General features: G+C 42.8%; 1 protein-coding gene across 1 annotated transcript; it reads left to right on the top strand.

The window, feature by feature from the left end:
* The first annotated feature begins 1,676 nt into the window (after nt 1–1,676).
* Nucleotides 1,677–18,608, top strand: ca5a (carbonic anhydrase Va). Its single transcript, XM_072663058.1, has 7 exons — nt 1,677–1,967; nt 6,181–6,378; nt 7,208–7,326; nt 13,197–13,292; nt 14,796–14,858; nt 16,330–16,488; nt 17,745–18,608. Exons 1-7 carry the CDS (start codon nt 1,808–1,810, stop codon nt 17,904–17,906), a joined length of 957 nt encoding a protein of 318 aa, XP_072519159.1. The 5' UTR covers nt 1,677–1,807; the 3' UTR covers nt 17,907–18,608.
* The last annotated feature ends 513 nt before the right edge of the window (nt 18,609–19,121 follow it).

Raw genomic sequence — 19,121 nt, 5'->3', positions numbered from 1 at the left:
TGTGTTTGTGTGTGTGTGTATGCATTGATTAGAAGGGGTGTCCACAAACATTTGGACATCTGGACAAATACAGACCTTTGGCCTTTGGCTTCCTTACACAGGAGGGTCAAGTGGGTCAGTAGGGGGTGTTAAAAGGGTTAAAACGTGCAGCTCGGGGTGGGGGGCTGGGGGGGGGGGTTTAGACAACAAACGAATGACGCTGCGTAAGCAGAACGCCACGGTAACGCCCCTGAAAGGAGGGCGCTGATTGGCTTACACTCCGACCCCTTCCCCCTCTCTCACTTCCAGCGCAGCTATGCTGCTCACTTTTAAGGCTGCGCGCGAGGACCTCTGCTGACGTTTTTGTGACGTTTCGGACGAAATAAGACGTTTTGCTTATTCTCCCTCAAATACTGGGAAATAAAGTCAAGCTTAAAGAACGTTTCCGAGGAAAAGTTTGAAAAACTGCCTCGACATTGCGATGCGGGGCTGAAGGCCGCGTCCCAATAAGCGCGTTGGTGTTCTAGTAACTAGCCCTTGCCCCGTTTAGGAAGGGCAGAGCAGGAGTCCTGCAGCACCCAGGTTGGGAAGCACTGCAGGAAAGGGAACCCTCACTATTTTTAATAATAAATAGAAATCACAAACTAGGCTACAAGTAAAAAATGCTGATCAGTTTTGCATCATGATGCCAAATGGTTGCACTGGACTGAAATTTTAAGTCCCTGTGAATTATATAGCTAATCTAATTCAATTAAATTTAACCTAAAATTGGACATTAACACCATATTGATCTCTGCACGTCTTAACAGTGAGGTTTTCCCCCTATAAAACATCCTGTTCTCTTGACACCAGCTTAGCTAATCTCTATAGTTTGTCGTCTGAGAGGTTTGGCCACCTCTATAACCCACAAATGTAGGTTTCTGCTCCTTAGTAAAACTACATTTTATACATTTTCAGACGTTTCTCTTATCCAGAGAGACTTACAAGCTGACTCGCATTACACAGGAGGGCTAATGTAGTGTTAGGAGTCTTGCCCAGGGACCCTTATTATTGTAGCGCAGGGTTCCCCAGTTCCCCAGACCGGGAGTCGAACCCCAGTCTCCCACATAGTGTGGTATCTCAGTGGCCAGTACCACCACTACATCCTATCACACATTTGTAAAGGTGGTACACAAAAAAGTAGAAATAATAGAAATATTAAATATGTACACATTCATTTATACTATGCATAAACACACATTATACACACTCTCTCATCTAATCTGAATGTTTACATTATTTACAAAAGGCACTGGAGTGTGTTTGTGTGGGGAGGAGGTATGATGGCACAAATGAGGCCCAGTCAGTCAGCGATCCTGAGCGGTATCGGTCATCTTTGCTATTCCCGTCGTTATTAAGGGGTGTTTAGGGTGTCTATTCTCACATGTAGGTGTGAAAAGCGCTCTCTGATTAAACCGAGGAACCAAACCCATGAAGCTGAAGCTGGGCAGTGGCTGACAGTGGGCTCTATTTTAGAGAAAAGGCCTAAATTCAAACCTAGTAAAGGGGCGGAATGCAAGGCACTAGGGAATATTGGAACGCGGCCTCTGTAGTGCACGCCTCTATTGAGGGTGCTGGGGGCTATTTTAAGCCCGCCCCCTTTTTGTAAATCGACCAATCAACGGCGGGTTCGTCCCCTCGTCACACAGCACAGGGAACATGACGCCTCTTGCGAAACGTTAAAAACAGCTGGGCGTGTTGTTTTACATGTGCATTCAAGTCAGCTTACAAGACCGGACCGACCGTCGCCTTAACCCGGGTTGTTTTCTAGACGCGTTCCTGCGGAGCTATGGTGAACCTAGCCGCGGCTATAGCGCCTCTCGGACGGCAGCTCCAGCGCCGCCTGGTCGGGAGGATCCGGTTGCAGCAGCAGCGGCAGCAGCAGCAGCAGCAGCCCGTCCGGAGATGCAACCTGTCCGCCTGCTCCAGCAGATATGTCCTGTCTCAGAGTAAGTTCAGGGCCTGTGGCATGAAGTGTTTATTTATATATTTATATATATAATATAATTATATGCAATTATTATATTATATAATCAAGGATAACAATACTATTATTGATCTCAGCTGATCTGGTGCTGGTATATGCTGTTGAACGATGATCTCCACCCCACCTCATCACCCCTGTCCCATCCAAAAGTACTGGGTGGAGCTCCACCACCATCATCATCATCATTCCAGAGAACACCCTTCCTCCACAGCTCCTGGGGGGCATCATATATATATATATATATATATATACCCCCCCCTCTCTATATAGCCCACTCCTGGCTCATTAGTCCTATTCTATTGGCACTTCTACTTCTCTTCTACACGGTCTAGACAAGCTGTGTGGCTGTGTCAGCACCCGATGCGTTATTAGAAGGGGTGTCCACAAATATTTGGCCATATTAAGTAGTGTATGTGTTTTCCTCTAGCGGTCCTCAAAGCCAGGGTCCCTTCAGAGGGAGCTAGTGCTGCCTGCCGCAGCCCCTGTGACCTAGCTAGCTGGAGGTTGTGGGTACCCGGTGAAAACGCATGAAATGCCGGTAGTTAAGCCTTTTCGAGGCGTAAAAATGCTGAGAGGAATGTCTTTAAGTGTTTGAGACATTTTTCCCTGCACTGAGTTAAACCTACAGGGTTGGACTGAGGCGATAAAGAGCCCAGAAGACTGTTATAGCCATGCTAGCGCTGCTAGCCGCGCTGCTGCAGAAGTTCTCAAGACCAGTTGGACCAGTTACAGTAATAAGCTGCGAGTTTAGTGGGTTGGTAAAGGCGAAAGAGGAGGAATTCTGAATATTCAGACGTTTTTCGGTGTAGTTATTACGATCTTTCTGGTGTTCCCGCCGTCAGAGCTCTGATAACCTGGCTGAAGTGTTGGGGTACAGTGTTTTTGCTCACTTCCGGCTTCATGGCGCGCCCGCATGGCTGTGTTTACCTCCTCTCAGTGGAAGCGAGACGTGTGTGAAATGGTTCACTGTAGCTCAGTTGAGAGCTAGCCAGGCTAAAGCACAGCTTCCAAACATGGTGGAGGTAGTTTCACACACTGTTACAGCTCACAGTGAGAGCTGGCCAGGCTAAAGCACAGCTTCCAAACATGGTGGAGGTAGTTTCACACACTGTTACAGCTCACAGTGAGAGCCAGTCAGGCTAAAGCACAGCTTCCAAACATGGTGGAGGTAGTTTCACACACTGTTACAGCTCACAGTGAGAGCCGGCCAGGCTAAAGCACAGCTTCCAAACATGGTGGAGGTAGTTTCACACACTGTTACAGCTCACAGTGAGAGCTGGCCAGGCTAAAGCACAGCTTCCAAACATGGTGGAGGTAGTTTCACACACTGCTACAGCTCACAGTGAGAGCTAGCCAGGCTAAAGCAGAGCTTCCAAACATGGTGGAGGTAGTTTCACACACTGTTACAGCTCACAGTGTCCATTTGGTTATTTTTATATAATGTCTGGACAAATTGAAATGCTCTTCACAAGGGGAAAAACGTAGGTGTCTCGTCCCTCACGGTAGTAAAAACAGATATTTTTACTAAGTATTTACATTAATATTTACAAAAGACACTGGATAAGGTGTGAATTCAGGTGGAGTGGAGTGGAGTTAAGTTCTGTTGAGTGGATTTTGAAAATTTGGTCCCCATTTTAGTCATTAATTATTAGTCTGAAGTGAAGTTGTATACTGTATAATATCTTACCACCCATCCAACCCCACTAATTACATTTTTACTTTATTAAATTGTCTAAATCAGTAAGTCCCATGTGACTGAATTACCAAATTTATTGTAAACGTATGACAAAATCTCACTTTGTAGCCTGATAGTTTGCTGTTTTTGTGTTCGGAGAGCATGTGGACTAAAAGAGAATGTACAATGCCAGGTACGGACGTTAATGTGTCAGCGAATCTCCTTTTTTCCCTATGATTTCATGACACTGTCATAACACTGTACTCTGACCCTTCGTTTTGGAAACCAGTTCTAGCCCACGTCCTGCTCTGGAAGAACCGTTGTCTTGTTTATGGTTTCCACAGAACAGCATAGAGCGTTGATTACACCTCCACAGCACGGGGTTAACTCTTACCGTGGTGAATGTGCTCCTTGTGTTTTGTTGCCGTTCACCTGGATGAGATTAAGCTGGGCACGCTCGAGTCAGCCCTGGGTCTGATGGCTTAGGTTACCTAATACCTCGCATTACCTAATATCTCCAAAATGAACGGGCGAGGGCTGATAAGATGTTTCAGCAGCTTGCTCGGCGCAGAGCTGTTTAAATATCAACATTCCCGATGCAGATTACAGAAGCTGGTGTGACCATGAAATCAAGCCCAAAGCAAATTCTGCTGCCCTTATCTGATTAATCAGTATAAGCTGCTATCTGACTCTTTGTGATTTGATACTAGTTGATAACGGATCCCAGAGAGATGCCTTCTGCTGCGGGGTAGAGCAATTAGTGCACCCCTGACCCCCAAATAATGAAATTATTGTGAGTATCAGTTTGTGAGCAGAATGAGTGCAAACATCATAACTTGCCTCATACCAGACTGAGGGGGGTGCTGTAACGCTCACTAAACATTCTGGTAAACTCTTAATTTAATCAATACAATTGTATACAGTTTGAAGCAGACCAGCTTTCCCATCTAAACCCATCAAAACATATGCGTCCAAGTAAATATGGCCAGTGTAAACTGAATATAACTAAAACAGAAATAAGTTTATTAAATTAAATATATATTTTTAGACATTTTAGAGTGCCATAAAAACAGTCAAATCTGATTCAGATGAACCGGCTGGGCCTTCTTCCTCCACTTCATTCAGGACCCCCAGGCCCTTAGAAACGGCATTCCAAGGATTAGGGCTGTAATTGGAAAATGCTGCCTTTCCACTTTCAAGCCCGGCCGAATGTGCATGTGAGGGATTAGGGTGGGGCGTTTTATTTAGCTGTAACAGTGTGTGAAACTACCTCCACCATGTTTGGAAGCTGTGCTTTAGCCTGGCCAGCTCTCACTGTGAGCTGTAACAGTGTGTGAAACTACCTTCACCATGTTTGGAAGCTGTGCTTTAGCCTGGCCAGCTCTCACTGTGAGCTGTAACAGTGTGTGAAACTACCTCCACCATGTTTGGAAGCTGTGCTTTGGCCTGGCCAGCTCTCACTGTGAGCTGTAACAGTGTGTGAAACTACCTCCACCATGTTTGGAAGCTGTGCTTTAGCCTGGCCAGCTCTCACTGTGAGCTGAAACTGTGTGAAACTAGCCTGGCTTTACAGCTTTATTTAAAAAAAAAAAATCTGTCAAAATAGAACGATACATTTCTTCACTTTATTATACGTGAAAAATTTGCTATGCACGTCATCTGACCAAGCGTTAACCTCAACCTCGTCCTACCACTGTAGATTGATGTGGTTTGAACACCACATCAGAAAACGCTGCTAAACGTGTTATTTTTTTTGCATTTAGGGACGGTCATGGTGGGCTGGAGTGTGGCTTTCGACCAATTACAGCACTGCCTCGTCACCAGCAGGCCCATAAAATCCCTTTTTTCGGATTTTCAGGTCACATTCCTGACATCTAATTTCGGAAAGCCGCGCTCCGAGCGGAGCCACACGTGTCTTTACTTTACGACCATTGTGTTTATTAAGGAGTTTCTTAAAACGTAGAAGGGCTTTCTTCAGCCTTCCTCAGACGACTCTCCTCGGCCGCTGAGCTTTTCCACAGAGAAGCTCATTCATGACTGGGATCAAAGCCCTGGAGGATCGTATTCCCGTATCCCCGCTGTGAAAGCCAGCACATTCCATATGACAGCTTCCTCAGTGTTTCTGCCGTTTGGTGGATTCCTCTGGAGCCTCTGAAGGAAGCGCTTCCTTCTCGTCTGCTTCCATTGGTGGATTCAGACATCGTGACCAAGTTTTATTACTCTCTCCGTGGCAGTTTGAGTTCGACGGTAGAGCTCAGCGGTGCTTTATTACGCTGTAATGATGTGTAGCAGCGCTTGCGACGCGGGGGAATGGATTAGGAAAAGTAGGTCAACATCTTTTCTCATTTCTGTCTTTTTTTCTTTCTCCTCTGTGATACAGAATCGCTTACCTTCAGTGAGAAGAGTGTTTTTCCATGCTCAGACCTCTCCGCCGCCTCTCTTTCCTGTCTGCTGTTCTGTCGGCTGTGTAACGATGTGGACTTTGTCTTTCTTGTTTCAGTGCACCCGATGTGGCAGGAGCCTCTGGCCGTCCCGGGCGGGGAGCGCCAGTCTCCCATCGACATCTCTGTGAGGAAGAGCATGTTTGACCCACAGCTCAAACCGCTCGTCATGAAGTACGACCCCAGAACCTGCCAGCAGATCTGGAACAACGGCTACTCCTTCCTAGTCGAGTACGACGACACTACGGACAAATCAAGTAAGATCTATTCCACAGATAATACAGAATCAGACTACCTCTGTTACTGTGCCTTTAAGACTGAGATACACTATTTGGACAAAAGTATTGGGACACATCCACCCTATTCCTCCTACTGGGGTTTTTATTTTTATGACGTCCCATTCTAAAACCCATAGGCATTATTAATAAGGAGCTGGTCCCCTTTTGCTCTAAGCTCTACCAGCAGCAGCAGCAGGTCTGGAGCTCTGCTGCAGTTACTGAGTCAGTTGGAGGCTTTTCTGCAGTCTGCTCTGAGCTCAGCACTCGGCCCTGACCCCGCTCTGTAGCTTTACGTGGTCTGACAGACACTCGGTGGATCACTGAGCTGCTCTCTGTGAGCTGTTCCTCCTAAACTCTTCCACTGTTCAATAATAACACCACTCACAGCTGATGGAGGAAGATCTAGGAGGGAGGAGATTTCACCAGCTGACTTGTTGTTGTTGGTGCAGCGGTGTCTCCTATTACATACAGAACCACGCTGGAGTTCAGTGAGCTCTTCAGAACCTCCCGTTCTTTCACTGATGTGTGGAAGAAAGACAGACTGCAGGACTAGGAGCTGGATTTTACACACCTGTGGCTACATTGGGGCTGATTGAAGCACCTGAAAATTAGTGATGTTGATTGTGTCCCGATACTTTTGTCCATTTATATCTGTATAGATGTACAGAACACCATATGGGAGTGTTACGGCAGTTTAAGGTCCAGTGTGAGTGAACAGTGGTTACATAATACGGCTGGTCTGTCATGAAATGGGTATTTTAATTCATCTAATTAATCTGAGGTGTGTGTGTGTGTGCGCGCATTTTAGCACTGCATGGGGGCCCACTGGAGGATCAGTTCAGGCTGTGCCAGTTTCATTTCCACTGGGGCGAGAATAATAAGTGGGGCTCGGAACACACAGTGGACCATCGCCTCTACCCAGCTGAGGTACCTGTACAGTCTGTGTCTGTGTGTGTGTCTGTGTGTGTGTCTGTGTGTGTACTGAAGGCATGTTACCACAACCACTCTTCTAGTCGGTCAATCAGAACAATGGCCAGTGTCTCAGTTCTGCGCTGGGTTTTCAAAGCTAGTGGACGTCTGAGTCACCCCCAGTCTTTTTCAGTGGCTTCCCAGTGGCCGGCCACCAACGTGGATAAACGTTATCTGGTTGAATGTTGGTCGTAACGTCGGATTACCAAAATTTACCAAAGTCAGGGCAAAGTCTGACATATTTTGGACCAATTGTGTTGGTTTTAAGTTGGGATGTTTAGTAACCAAAATCCAACATCTTCCAAACGTGATATTAACGTCAAAAAAGACGTTTATTTATGAGGTTTGGTGACCAAACCCCAACGTCTGCTAAACTTTATATCATAACAGTGTTTTACCGTTGTTAGACATTTGAAGTAACAGTGTTAAGTATCCAAAATTCAACGTCTGTCTAATGTTAATGTTTGATGTCTACCCAGTGTTGGTTTTTGACTTCAGAATTCAACATCAAGCAGGTTTTCATTTTCAGGCAAGATTCAACATCTTTCAATGTTAGATATTGACATCAGTGTAGTGTTGGTTTTTAATGGATATGTGACTTTGATCTCCAAAATTCAACATCTGTACAACAGTGGGTTTTGAGGTCAACCCCATCTCCATTTTCAAACAAATTTAACGTCCGTCTAACGATAGAGTTGGATGTCTTTGACGATAATTTGACTTTGATTTCCAACCAGAATTCAACTTCTGACACCCGATTTGTTCAACAAGTTCAACATCTATCTAACGTTAAGCTTGATGTCAACCTAGTGTTGGTTTTGGGCATAAAAGCAACTTTAATTTTCAAAAACAATTCAACGTTTGTTCAATGTTGGGACTTTTTAACCAAAATACAACATTTGGGCTTGATATTAATCTAGTGTTGCTTTTTGATGAATATTTGACTTTAATTTCCAACCTAAATTCAACATCTGTCTAACATTGGAGCTAGAGGTCAACCCAGAGTTGTATTTTGATTGACGTGTTACTTTGGTTACTAACCAAAATTCAACATCTGTCTAACGTTAAGCTTGATGTCAACTCTGTGTTGGTTTTGGGCAGAAAAGGGACAAATTTTCAAAAACAATTCAACGTTTGTTCAATGTTGGATTTTTTTAAAACCAAAATTCAACATTTGTCTGATGTCAGGGTTTGATATTAATCCCGTGTTGCTTTTTGGTGGATATGTGACTGTAATTTCCAGCCTAAATTAAACGTCTGTTCAATGTTTGGGTTTGAAGTCAACCCTATTTCCATTTCCAAGTTCAACATCTATCTAACGTTAAGCTTGATGTCAACTCAGTGTTGATTTTGGGCAAAAAAATGACTTTAATTTGCAAAAACATTTCAAGGTCTGTACAACGTTTGGGTTTGAAGTCAACCCTATTTCCATTTCCAAGCACAATTCAACATCTGTCTAATGTTAAAGCTAGAAGTCAACCCAGAGTTGTTTTTTGATTTGAACCAGAATTCAACATCTGTACAATGTTGTGGTTTGATGGCACTCGAATTTCCATTTTCAACCAAAATTCAACGTCAGTCTGACGTTGTGGCTTGTTGTCAACTCCATGTTGGTTTTTAAAAGATGTATGATTTTGATTTACAACCAGAATTCAACACCCGTCCAACGTTAAATTACTACAATCAAACGTATGTTAGACATTAGAGCCCATCGACTGACGTCAGATTGACGTCTGGTGCGTACTGAGAGGGACTGAGAACAGAACATCTGTCACTGTTTTTAGCTCCTGAGGATAACTGGGCTGGAGAACGGCTCTGGTTATATCTGACCCCTGGCGACTGGCACACTGTGAGGTTTCTAATAATGTGACCGTAACACACACGGTCAGCAGTACCCTCTGGAGCACTGCCAGGCCAGAGTGGCAGAGCAGAGGCCTGGCAGTTAGGCAACGCCTCTCTTTAGGAAGTGGAATGTTCCTAGTGAGATGCTTTCACCTCCCATCCTGCCATGTCCTGAGTTAACCTCACACACCCCTCAGAGGCGTGGAATCACTAGCTGCTCAGTTGCATGCACTGACTTTCCATCTTCAGATCATAAAGTACAGTCAAATCACACACATACATATTCATTGATCAGGTGATTAAACCGTGCCCCCCAGAGTAGTGTGTGAGCTGCTGGTCCTCACGGGTCAGTAAAATGGACCAGCATGTGGAATTGTTTGTGTATCACTGTATAAAAGAAGCTCTGTGCTGTCCTTATTGTTGGATGCGCTGCAGTAGTTTCTGAGCCAGTGCACCCATTCAGAGCACCATTCACATCACTATAGAAGTGACTATGGTCAGAGCTGGACGGGGACCCAGACTAAGCCCTGGACTTTTGTCCAGACCGCCCGAACCCTCAAAGCACAGTGATTACTTGGAACTGTGCAGAGCAGTGGATCTCCAGGACTGGAGTTGAAAACCACTGGATTAGACGGGAGGAACAGCTGCTTTGTGCCCTGGTCAAGACGTCATTTCCTTCTGATTTACTGAGGCTCCCATCGCTTATTTTGGAGCTTTAGAATTTTAGGATCCCAAAGGAGAAGAATAGAGTGCAACATTCAGCTCCTGATAGATGCTGGATGGACTTTCATCTTCTTTCTTTTACTTTCTTCTCTTCCTTCTTTCTCCTTCTTTCTCCCTCTCTTTCTTCTCCTTCTTCTCCTTCTTCTCTTTCTGCTCCTTCTCTTTCTTCTTTTTCTTCTCCTTCTCTTTCTTCTCGTTCTTCTCCTTCTTTCTTCTTCTCTTTTTTCAATTTATTTTCTCCTTCTTTCTCCTTCCTTTTACTTTCTTCACCTTCTTCTCCTTCTCGTTCTTCTCCTTCTTTCTTCTTCTCTTTTTTCAATTTATTTTCTCCTTCTTTCTCCTTCCTTTTACTTTCTTCACCTTCTTTCTCCTTCTCTTTCTTCTCCTTCTCTTTCTTCTTTTTCTTCTCCTTCTCTTTCTTCTTTTTCTTCTCCTTCTCTTTCTTCTCCTTCTCTTTCTTCTTTTTCTTCTCCTTCTCTTTCTTCTTTTTCTTCTCCTTCTCTTTCTTCTTTTTCTTCTCCTTCTCTTTCTTCTCCTTTCTCCTTCTCTTTCTTCTTCTTCTTTCTCCTTCTCTTTCTTCTTCTTCTTTCTCCTTCTCTTTCTTCTTCTTCTTTCTCCTTCTCTTTCTTCTTCTTCTTTCTCCTTCTTTCTTCTTTTTCTTCTCCTTCTCTTTCTTCTTCTTTCTCCTTCTCTTTCTTCTTCTTTCTCCTTCTCTTTCTTCTTCTTCTTTCTCCTTCTCTTTCTTCTTCTTCTTTCTCCTTCTTTCTTCTTCTCTTTCTTCTTCTCTTTCTTCTCCTTCTCTTTCTTCTCCTTCTTTCTTCTTTTTCTTCTCCTTCTCTTTCTTCTTCTTTCTCCTTCTCTTTCTTCTCCTTCTCTTTCTTCTCCTTTCTCCTTCTCTTTCTTCTCCTTTCTCCTTCTCTTTCTTCTCCTTCTCTTTCTTCTCCTTCTTTCTCCTTCTCTTTCTTCTTCTTCTTTCTCCTTCTCTTTCTTCTCCTTCTCTTTCTTCTCCTTCTCTTTCTTCTCCTTTCTCCTTCTCTTTCTTCTCCTTCTCTTTCTTCTCCTTCTCTTTCTTCTCCTTTCTCCTTCTCTTTCTTCTCCTTCTCTTTCTTCTCCTTCTTTCTCCTTCTCTTTCTTCTCCTTCTTTCTCCTTCTCTTTCTTCTCCTTCTCTTTCTTCTTCTTTCTCCTTCTCTTTCTTCTCCTTCTTTCTTCTTTTTCTTCTCCTTCTCTTTCTTCTTCTTTCTCCTTCTCTTTCTTCTTCTTCTTTCTCCTTCTTTCTTCTTCTTCTTTCTCCTTCTTTCTTCTTCTTCTTTCTCCTTCTTTCTCCTTCTTTCTTCTTTCTCCTTCTTTCTTCTTCTTCTTTCTCCTTCTTTCTCCTTCTTTCTTCTCCTTCTCTTTCTTCTCGTTCTTCTCCTTCTTTCTTCTTCTCTTTTTTCAATTTATTTTCTCCTTCTTTCTTCAATTTATTTTCTCCTTCTTTCTCCTTCCTTTTACTTTCTTCACCTTCTTCTCCTTCTCATTCTTCTCCTTCTTTCTTCTACTTCTCATTCTTCTTTCTTCTCCTTTCTTCTTCTTCTTTCTTCTCCTTCTTCCTTCTCTTTCTTCCTTCTTTCTTCTTCTCCTTCTTTCTTCTTCTCCTTCTCATTCTTATTTCTTCTCCTTTCATCTTTTTTTTCTTCTCTTTCTTCTCCTTTCTTCTTCATCTTTTTTTTCTTCTCTTTCTTCTCCTTTCTTCTTCTTCTTTTTTCTTCTCTTTCTTCTTCATTCTTCCTCCTTTTTTCTTCTACTTCTTATTTTTTCTTTCTTCTTGAAACCACTTCAGTTGTGCCGTTATACAGTGTTTCTTTCAGGAACCACAGTTTCCTATTTATAAGCTGAGACATTTTGTACTTGGGTTCCTATTTCAGTTAAATATCAGCCCTTTCACTTCTCTAAAGGATTAAACTTCTCTACTCACACCTGACAGGCTCATGCATGTCTGTTACACAACTGTGTGTGTGTGTGTGTGTGTGTGTGTGTGTGTGTGTGTGTGTGTGTGTGTGTGTGTGTGTGTGTGTGTGTCTCTCTCTCTCTCTCACCTGACCATGCCAAGTTCTTTTGCCTGTGACTGAAACTGTGACCCTGTTGAATGCTCTCAGCACTCCCCAGTTTGGGAGTAAAGGCTTGTCATTATTATTATGCAGAGAGAGTACGGTGTCCTGGAGACGGCAGTGCTGAGAATGACTGACTGAATAGTGTAGGACTTAGAGAGAGCGAGAGAGCGAGAGAGAGAGAGACTCAGTTTCCAGCACTGTGATGTTTCTTTGTGTGATTAGAGTCTCCCGGTGTCGGTTTTCACTCTCAGCCCAGATGAATAGGTTCCAGTTAGGGTGTGTTTCAGAGCAGGACGTTTCAAGACGACTGGAGCCACAGCAATGTTGGCCAGGGAGAGCTTGAGAAGCTAAGGAAGGTTCTTTAGTTTTACACTGAAGCTTTCTGAAGCTCTGATGCCTTAATATACACACTACCAGTCAAAAGTTTTAGAACACCCCAAATCTCACCAGTTGAACTAAAATGTCAATTATAAGAAAGCTGGCCTTTTTAGGAACGAGGTCATTGATTAACAGATTACAGCTGGTCTGTACCAATGGAAATAAATAAATCTTAAAAATGTGCATCAATTTTTAACCTTTTATCTGTATAAAAGCAGAGATAAGCAGACTCTCATAATGACTAGAAAAAGACCCCCCAACACAGAACCACAGGCAGAGCTGCTAACTCTTCTAACCAGTGCAGCTCTTTCCTTTAGAGAAGCTCCAGATAAAGCCAGAGTGAGGTGAGAACCGTCTCCTACACCATCAGAAGACTCTTAAAACTGGAGGAAACTGAAGAGGTCTGGTACAGGAAGAGGTCTGACCCACTCAAACCCACACCAGCATCAGAAGACCAGTTTCTGAGGGTCAGCAGCTGCTTGTGAGATCGGTAGCTCACATGACCACACCTTGTAGCTCAGCAGCTTAACACTGGAGCAGGAGGTGACCTGGAGCTGCATGTTGGACTTGCAGTGAGAAAGTCATTGATTAGATGGTAAAATAAGAAAAGCAGGTGTGCTTCGGCCACTGAACACATTGGAGATGTTCTAAAACTTTTGACTGGCAGTATAGTGCAGTATATGTGCTATAAGACTATGGATTTACACTTGAATAATGTGCTGTAAAGGTGTGACATATCTGTGTGAGAGAGAGAGAGAGAGATTATCCTGATGTGTCCTCTGCTCTGTCTCCAGCTCCACCTGGTTCACTGGAACTCTGATAAGTACAGCCTGTTCGAGGAGGCAGTCATGGAGGACAATGGCTTGGCTGTCATTGGCGTTTTCCTGAAGGTACCTGTTCCTGTGATCCTGCACTTAAAAGCACTTCCTGTTTTATAGGGCAGTTTTATTGCTGCCGAGCTCTCGCTATCTCACCCCACATCTACCCTGATTCCTTTTAGGAAAAGTGTCTGAGTCATGGTTGGTTCACTTCTTTTAACACCTCATATGTTACATCTAACAAACACTAAAAGCCTTTCTGTACATACATGCTCCCACACTTCTCTCAACCCATTTAAACTGCACTGCATGGACAAAAGTATTGGGACACCTGCTCATCACATAATGTTTCTTCTAAAATCAAGGATATAAAAGAGTAACTGTCTCTGCTGTCCAGAGAAGAAGACTTGAAGAAGGATGGCTGTGAGGATTTGATTGCATTCAGCAACAAGAGCGTTAGTGAGGTCAAGATGATGATGATGATGATGATGATGATGATGAGGATGATGATTATGATGATCATGATCACCACCCCATCTCATCATTCCCAACTCTTCATCCCAAAAGTACTGGATGGAACTCCACCACCATCATCCCAAAGAACACAGTTCTTCCACTGCTCCACAGCTTAATGCTGGGGGGCTTTATATATATATATATATATATATATATATATATATATACCCCTCTGGCCCTTGTCTGGCATTAGACAGCATGGTGTCAATTGAAGGGGTGTCCACAAACATTTGGACATATTGTGTATATTGAAACTAGCTCGTTTGGTGCAACTGATTGAAGTAGCTTGTAAACTCAAACGTAAGGACAGTTTACAGTTAGTGCTATGATATCCCAAATGGTTGCTATGATGTTGCTAAGTAGTTGCTAGGTGTTGCTAGATCGTTGTTAGTGTTTACTAGATGGTTGCTGTGGTTGCTATAGTGTTACATGTACTTACTTAATGTTAAAAGCCCCTATATATCTCATACGCTATTTAGACAAAAGTATTGGGACACCTGCTCATCATACAGTGTTCCTTCTGAAATCAAGGATATAAAAAGAGCTGATCCTGCTTTTGTTGGAGTAACTGTCTCTACTGTCCAGAGAAGAAGACTTTCTAGTAGATTTTGGAGAAGGATGGCTGTGAGGATTTGATTGCAATCAGCAACAAGAGCGTTAGTCAGGTCAGGATGTTGGATGAGGATCACCACCCCACCTCATCATCCCCAACTCCTCATCAAAAAAAGGACTGGATGGAGCTCCACCAGCATCAAGAACACAGTTCTTCCACTGCTCCACAGCTCAATGCTGGGGGGCTTTATATATACCCCTCTGGCCCTTGTCTGGCATTAGGCAGCATGGTGTCAATCGAAGGGGTGTCCACAAACATTTGGACACATAGTATAGTAATAAAGATACAGAAACATTAGAAATTGATCAGGTCACTTGGTGTCCAGTAAGCTCCTTCCTGCATGTACAGAAAAGATGTGGGTGGCTACTTTCCTCTAGTGTTTGTTGGTCACGTTTGTCTAATCTTGTGATCGGTTTGAGCTGATGAGTGTTTTGCTCCCCGGTCAGGTTGGAAAGCGGCACGAGGGACTGCAGAAGTTGGTGGATGCTTTACCTGCTGTTCGACACAAGGTAGGAGATGCAGAGAGGGCCCCTGTACAGAACGGCAGTCTGCACAGCAGGAGCTGCTTTAGGAGAGAAGGTTCTGTAGTGTAATATGCTGGATGATTCCAGATGGGACAAGAACTTCGCACTGCAGATTCATACTGGATTAAATCACACTGATTAGATTCACACTGATTATTACTATCAGAATGTCAAAACACTTCAGACACTTTAGATTCATGCTGGATTACGATCCAGTCATAATTTGTAACGTTGGCCTACACAAGCTACACAAACAGATTCATACTGGATTACAAGCCCTGCACCATTGTGACTGTCCGACTGTAGAAACTACAGATGAATGCAGATTCATACTGGATTAAAATCCAGTCACAGTTTGTATTGGTGGACAGTACAAACTACAAATGCTTCAGATTCATACTGGATTAAAATCACTCCAAGGTTTATAATGTTGGACAGTTAAAAAAAACACACCACAGATTCATACTGGATTAAAATCACTCTACAGTTATTGGTATCAGACTGTGACAACCACACACACTGCAGATTCATACTGGTTTGAAATCCCTGCACAATTATAACTGTCCCGCTGTAAAAACTACACACACACTGCAAATTCATACTGGATTAACAGCCCTGCACAATAACAAATGTGCAACTGTAACAGCTACACATACTGCAAATTCATACTGGATTAAAATCCACTCACAATTCGTATTGTTGGACTGTACAAACTACTAATTCTGCAGATTCATACTGGATTAAAACCTCTCCATGGTTTGTACTAGCAGACTGTTGAAAAGAACACACCGCAAATTCATACTGGATTAACAGCCCTGCATAATTACGACTGCCCTAGTGTAGAAACTTCACATGCTGCAGATTCATGCCGGTTTGTACTGTCGGACTGAAAAAAAGAATCACAACACCGATTCATACTGGATTAAAACCTCTCCACAGTTATTACTGTCTGACTGTGACAATTACACAAATCTTAAAATTCATACTGGATTAAAATCCAGTAACAATTGTATTGCCAGACTGTACAAACTACACACACTGCAGATTCATACTGGATTAAAACCACTCCACAGTTATTACTGTCTGACTGTGACAATTACACAAATCTGAAAATTCATACTGGATTAAAATCCAGTCACAATTGTATTGTCAGACTGTACAAACTACACACACTGCAGATTCATACTGGTTTAAAACCTCTCCACAGTTATTACTGTCCGACTATGAAAACTACACAAACTAGAAAATTCATACTGGATTAACCTGCACAATTGACTGTCCTAGTGTAGAAACTTCACATGGTACAGATTCATACTGGTTTGTGCTGTCGGACTGAAAAAATGAAAGAAAAATCACAACACAGATTCATACTGGATTAAAACCTCTCCACAGTTATTACTGTCCGACTGTGAAAACCACACATGCTGCAAATTCATACTGGCTGTCTGTCTCCCAGGACAGTGTGGTGGAGTTCACCCGGTTCGACGCCGCCTCCCTGCTGCCAGATAATGTAGACGACTACTGGACGTATTCGGGCTCTCTGACCACGCCCCCTCTGACTGAAGCAGTCACATGGATCATCATGAAGCAGCCCATTGAAGTCAGCCATGATCAGGTAGGACTGGTAAAACCCTGTTACAGAGAGCCTGAGGGAGCTGCAGAAGGGGAGGCTGTACAGTTTCTTGCTGTGCAGCTAAAGCTCGGTAGCTCGGAGCTGTGGAGCTGTGGACTCCCTGAGCTTGTTAGTAAATTACTGGGTTAAATATAATTCCAGTTACTTCCTAATTACTGATGGTGGCTGATTGCTAGTCATGAGTAATTTGGGCTTTCCATTTTAAGGCCCAGTGATGCCAGATTTAGGACAAGGTTTTGTTCCCACCATTATTCCTCCCTCTCTCTCTCTGTGTGTGTGTGTGTGTGTGTGTGTGTGTGTGTGTGTGTGTGTGTGTGTGTGTGTGTGTGTGTGTGTGTGTGTGTGTAATGTTCCATTGCTCCCAGCCAAAAACAGTGGGACTTCTCTATCAGCAGAGCCCCAACTCGTATTTTCTGACATTACTTCTATTATAAAGAACACACAGTAGATCATCAACTCCATCAACTGCAGCTTTAACAGTCAGTTTGGAGCATTTCTATTGGACCATTCATCATGAAATTCTAATACAGTATAAAGAACAACTGCCAGAAAAGTGAGATTTATCTTTAGGTCTATGCATGAAAGTGACTGTTTAAACAGTACTGTACTAAAGATTTAGCCCCCTCTGAGAATAAGAGTGGAGAGCTGCTTATCTGGTCAGTAAGTGTTTATATGCTGATATTAGAATGACAACTAAAGTGGTGGTGGAGGTTCTCCATCCCTGTGTTCATCATTAGAACATCTCCAAAGTTCTCCTCTCTCATGGAGTCTAGTGTTATTTAGAGTTCTCCTCAGATCAACACCTGGCTGAACACATCCTCCACGCTGTGCTGGCTGGACTGAGGGGCGTCCAGGAGAAACCTGGAGGAACCGAGCTCTGTTCTTCAGACTAGCTCACCGACAAGATCTCACTACTTTCTTTCTTCAGAATCAGAAGCTCTTGTTTCTCCTTTTTACTGGATTTATGTTCAGCTGCTTTATCTGTTCTGATGGGATCTGGAGCTTCTACAGTAAAACCCTCTCACTGCTGAGAGACGGGGGGTAGAGTGATGGGGTTAGGGGGGTAGAATCTCTGTACAGTGCTGTGTGTGTATATAGAAGTAGGTATACTTATAGGTACTTATGCTCTCTCTCTCTCTGTCTCTGTCTCTGTCTCTCTCTCTCTCTCTCTCTCTCTCTCTCTCTCTCTCTCTCTCTCTCTCTCTCTCTCTCTCTCTCTCTCTCTCTCTCTCTCTCAGCTGGCGGTGTTTCGGAGCTTGCTCTTCACTTCAGCAGAAGAGGACGTTCAGAAGAGCATGGTGAACAACTTCCGAGTCCAGCAGCCTCTTAAGGGGCGTGCGATCCGCTCCTCATTCGTCCCCTTCCTCCAGGATGCCCCCCCAGGGGATGAGCCACAGTGACACCCCCCTATACCCCAACCCTAAAGGTCTGGTCTTCAGAGACCTGACTCAAGTAGGGTCATCGTCCTCCTCATCTACATCCTCATCCCCCTCCTCCTCCTTTTTCTACTACTAATGCAGGACAGGTTTGGACTATAAGGGATCACAGAGGTCAGTTCTAAAAAGGTCCGAATCCGGCTGTTTGCGGTTTCTGTTGGAGAGGGTTTGGGGGGCTGACAGTTAACTGAATCCGCCGGACATGTTGTAGGACCCGTAGATGAATGTACAACATGGCTGTAGATTGTTTAGGAGACAGAGTGATTTGCCTTACTGTAGATCCGAGTCTGCGTCGTCACTGAAATGCTGTTGCAGACGTGGAGACATGCGCCCTCTTGGGGCCAAATGGGGATCATGCTCATTCCTCATAACTGATGGCACACTATACATAATGTTTACTGCCCAGGAGAATTCATCTATAACTTTGACTGCACAATTACTTTAACACACTTTTATTAACTAAGATTATTGATAGATTTTGACCAATTAGGGCTATATTAGAACTTTAGACATTTATTGGTTGTAAAGACCATCACATTAGAAACTCTTAAGCACACAACTGAACTGTAATAGCCATTTTTAATACTGAGTGCAAATGCAGTAAAATTTGGACACAATACTGGAAACATCAGAGATATTTTAGACTGACCAAAAGAGAAAAGGTACTCTCGTTTTCTTTTTAAGGATTGTTTACTAATAAACTTACAGGACCTAAATAGGGTAGTAAAGACAGTGCTCAAAGTACAACAACTACTGCTACTAGTAATACAAATAAAAAGTATATACAATAAACAATAATTAATAATAATGATTATGATTATTATTAGCATTATTATATTATTGTTATTATTATTAGCATTCTATTTTTTATAAATAAATATTTATTTGTTTAACATAGTATAATAATACTAGTAGTAATATATTTACTATTTACTGTACTGAACAAATATATATATGGTAATGGTATTTATTATATTTTGTGAATATAAGTAAAATATAATTACTGTTTGGGAAACAGAGCTCCAAATATTTACTATACCAAACAAAAAATGTCTATTTCTAAAAAAAAAAAAAAAAAAAAAACAATTATAATTTATTAAAAATGTATTGTATTTTGTATTTGTATATACATTAGATTTTACAAATAAATATTTCTTCAGTACAGTAAATAAGTATAAT

This window comes from Salminus brasiliensis, chromosome 19 (assembly GCF_030463535.1).
Source record: "Salminus brasiliensis chromosome 19, fSalBra1.hap2, whole genome shotgun sequence".
Lineage (NCBI taxonomy): Eukaryota > Metazoa > Chordata > Actinopteri > Characiformes > Bryconidae > Salminus > Salminus brasiliensis.
This window is presented reverse-complemented; position numbering and strand designations above follow the sequence as displayed.

What these genes read in the sequence shown, in the direction of transcription:
- ca5a (XM_072663058.1), top strand. Translation starts at nt 1,808, where the DNA reads ATGGTGAACCTAGCCGCGGCTATAGCGCCTCTCGGACGGCAGCTCCAG. An exon ending in TACCTGCTGTTCGACACAAG is followed by an intron (nt 14,859 to 16,329) that starts GTAGGAGATGCA and finishes TCTGTCTCCCAG; the next exon opens with GACAGTGTGGTGGAGTTCAC. An exon ending in TTGAAGTCAGCCATGATCAG is followed by an intron (nt 16,489 to 17,744) that starts GTAGGACTGGTA and finishes TCTCTCTCTCAG; the next exon opens with CTGGCGGTGTTTCGGAGCTT.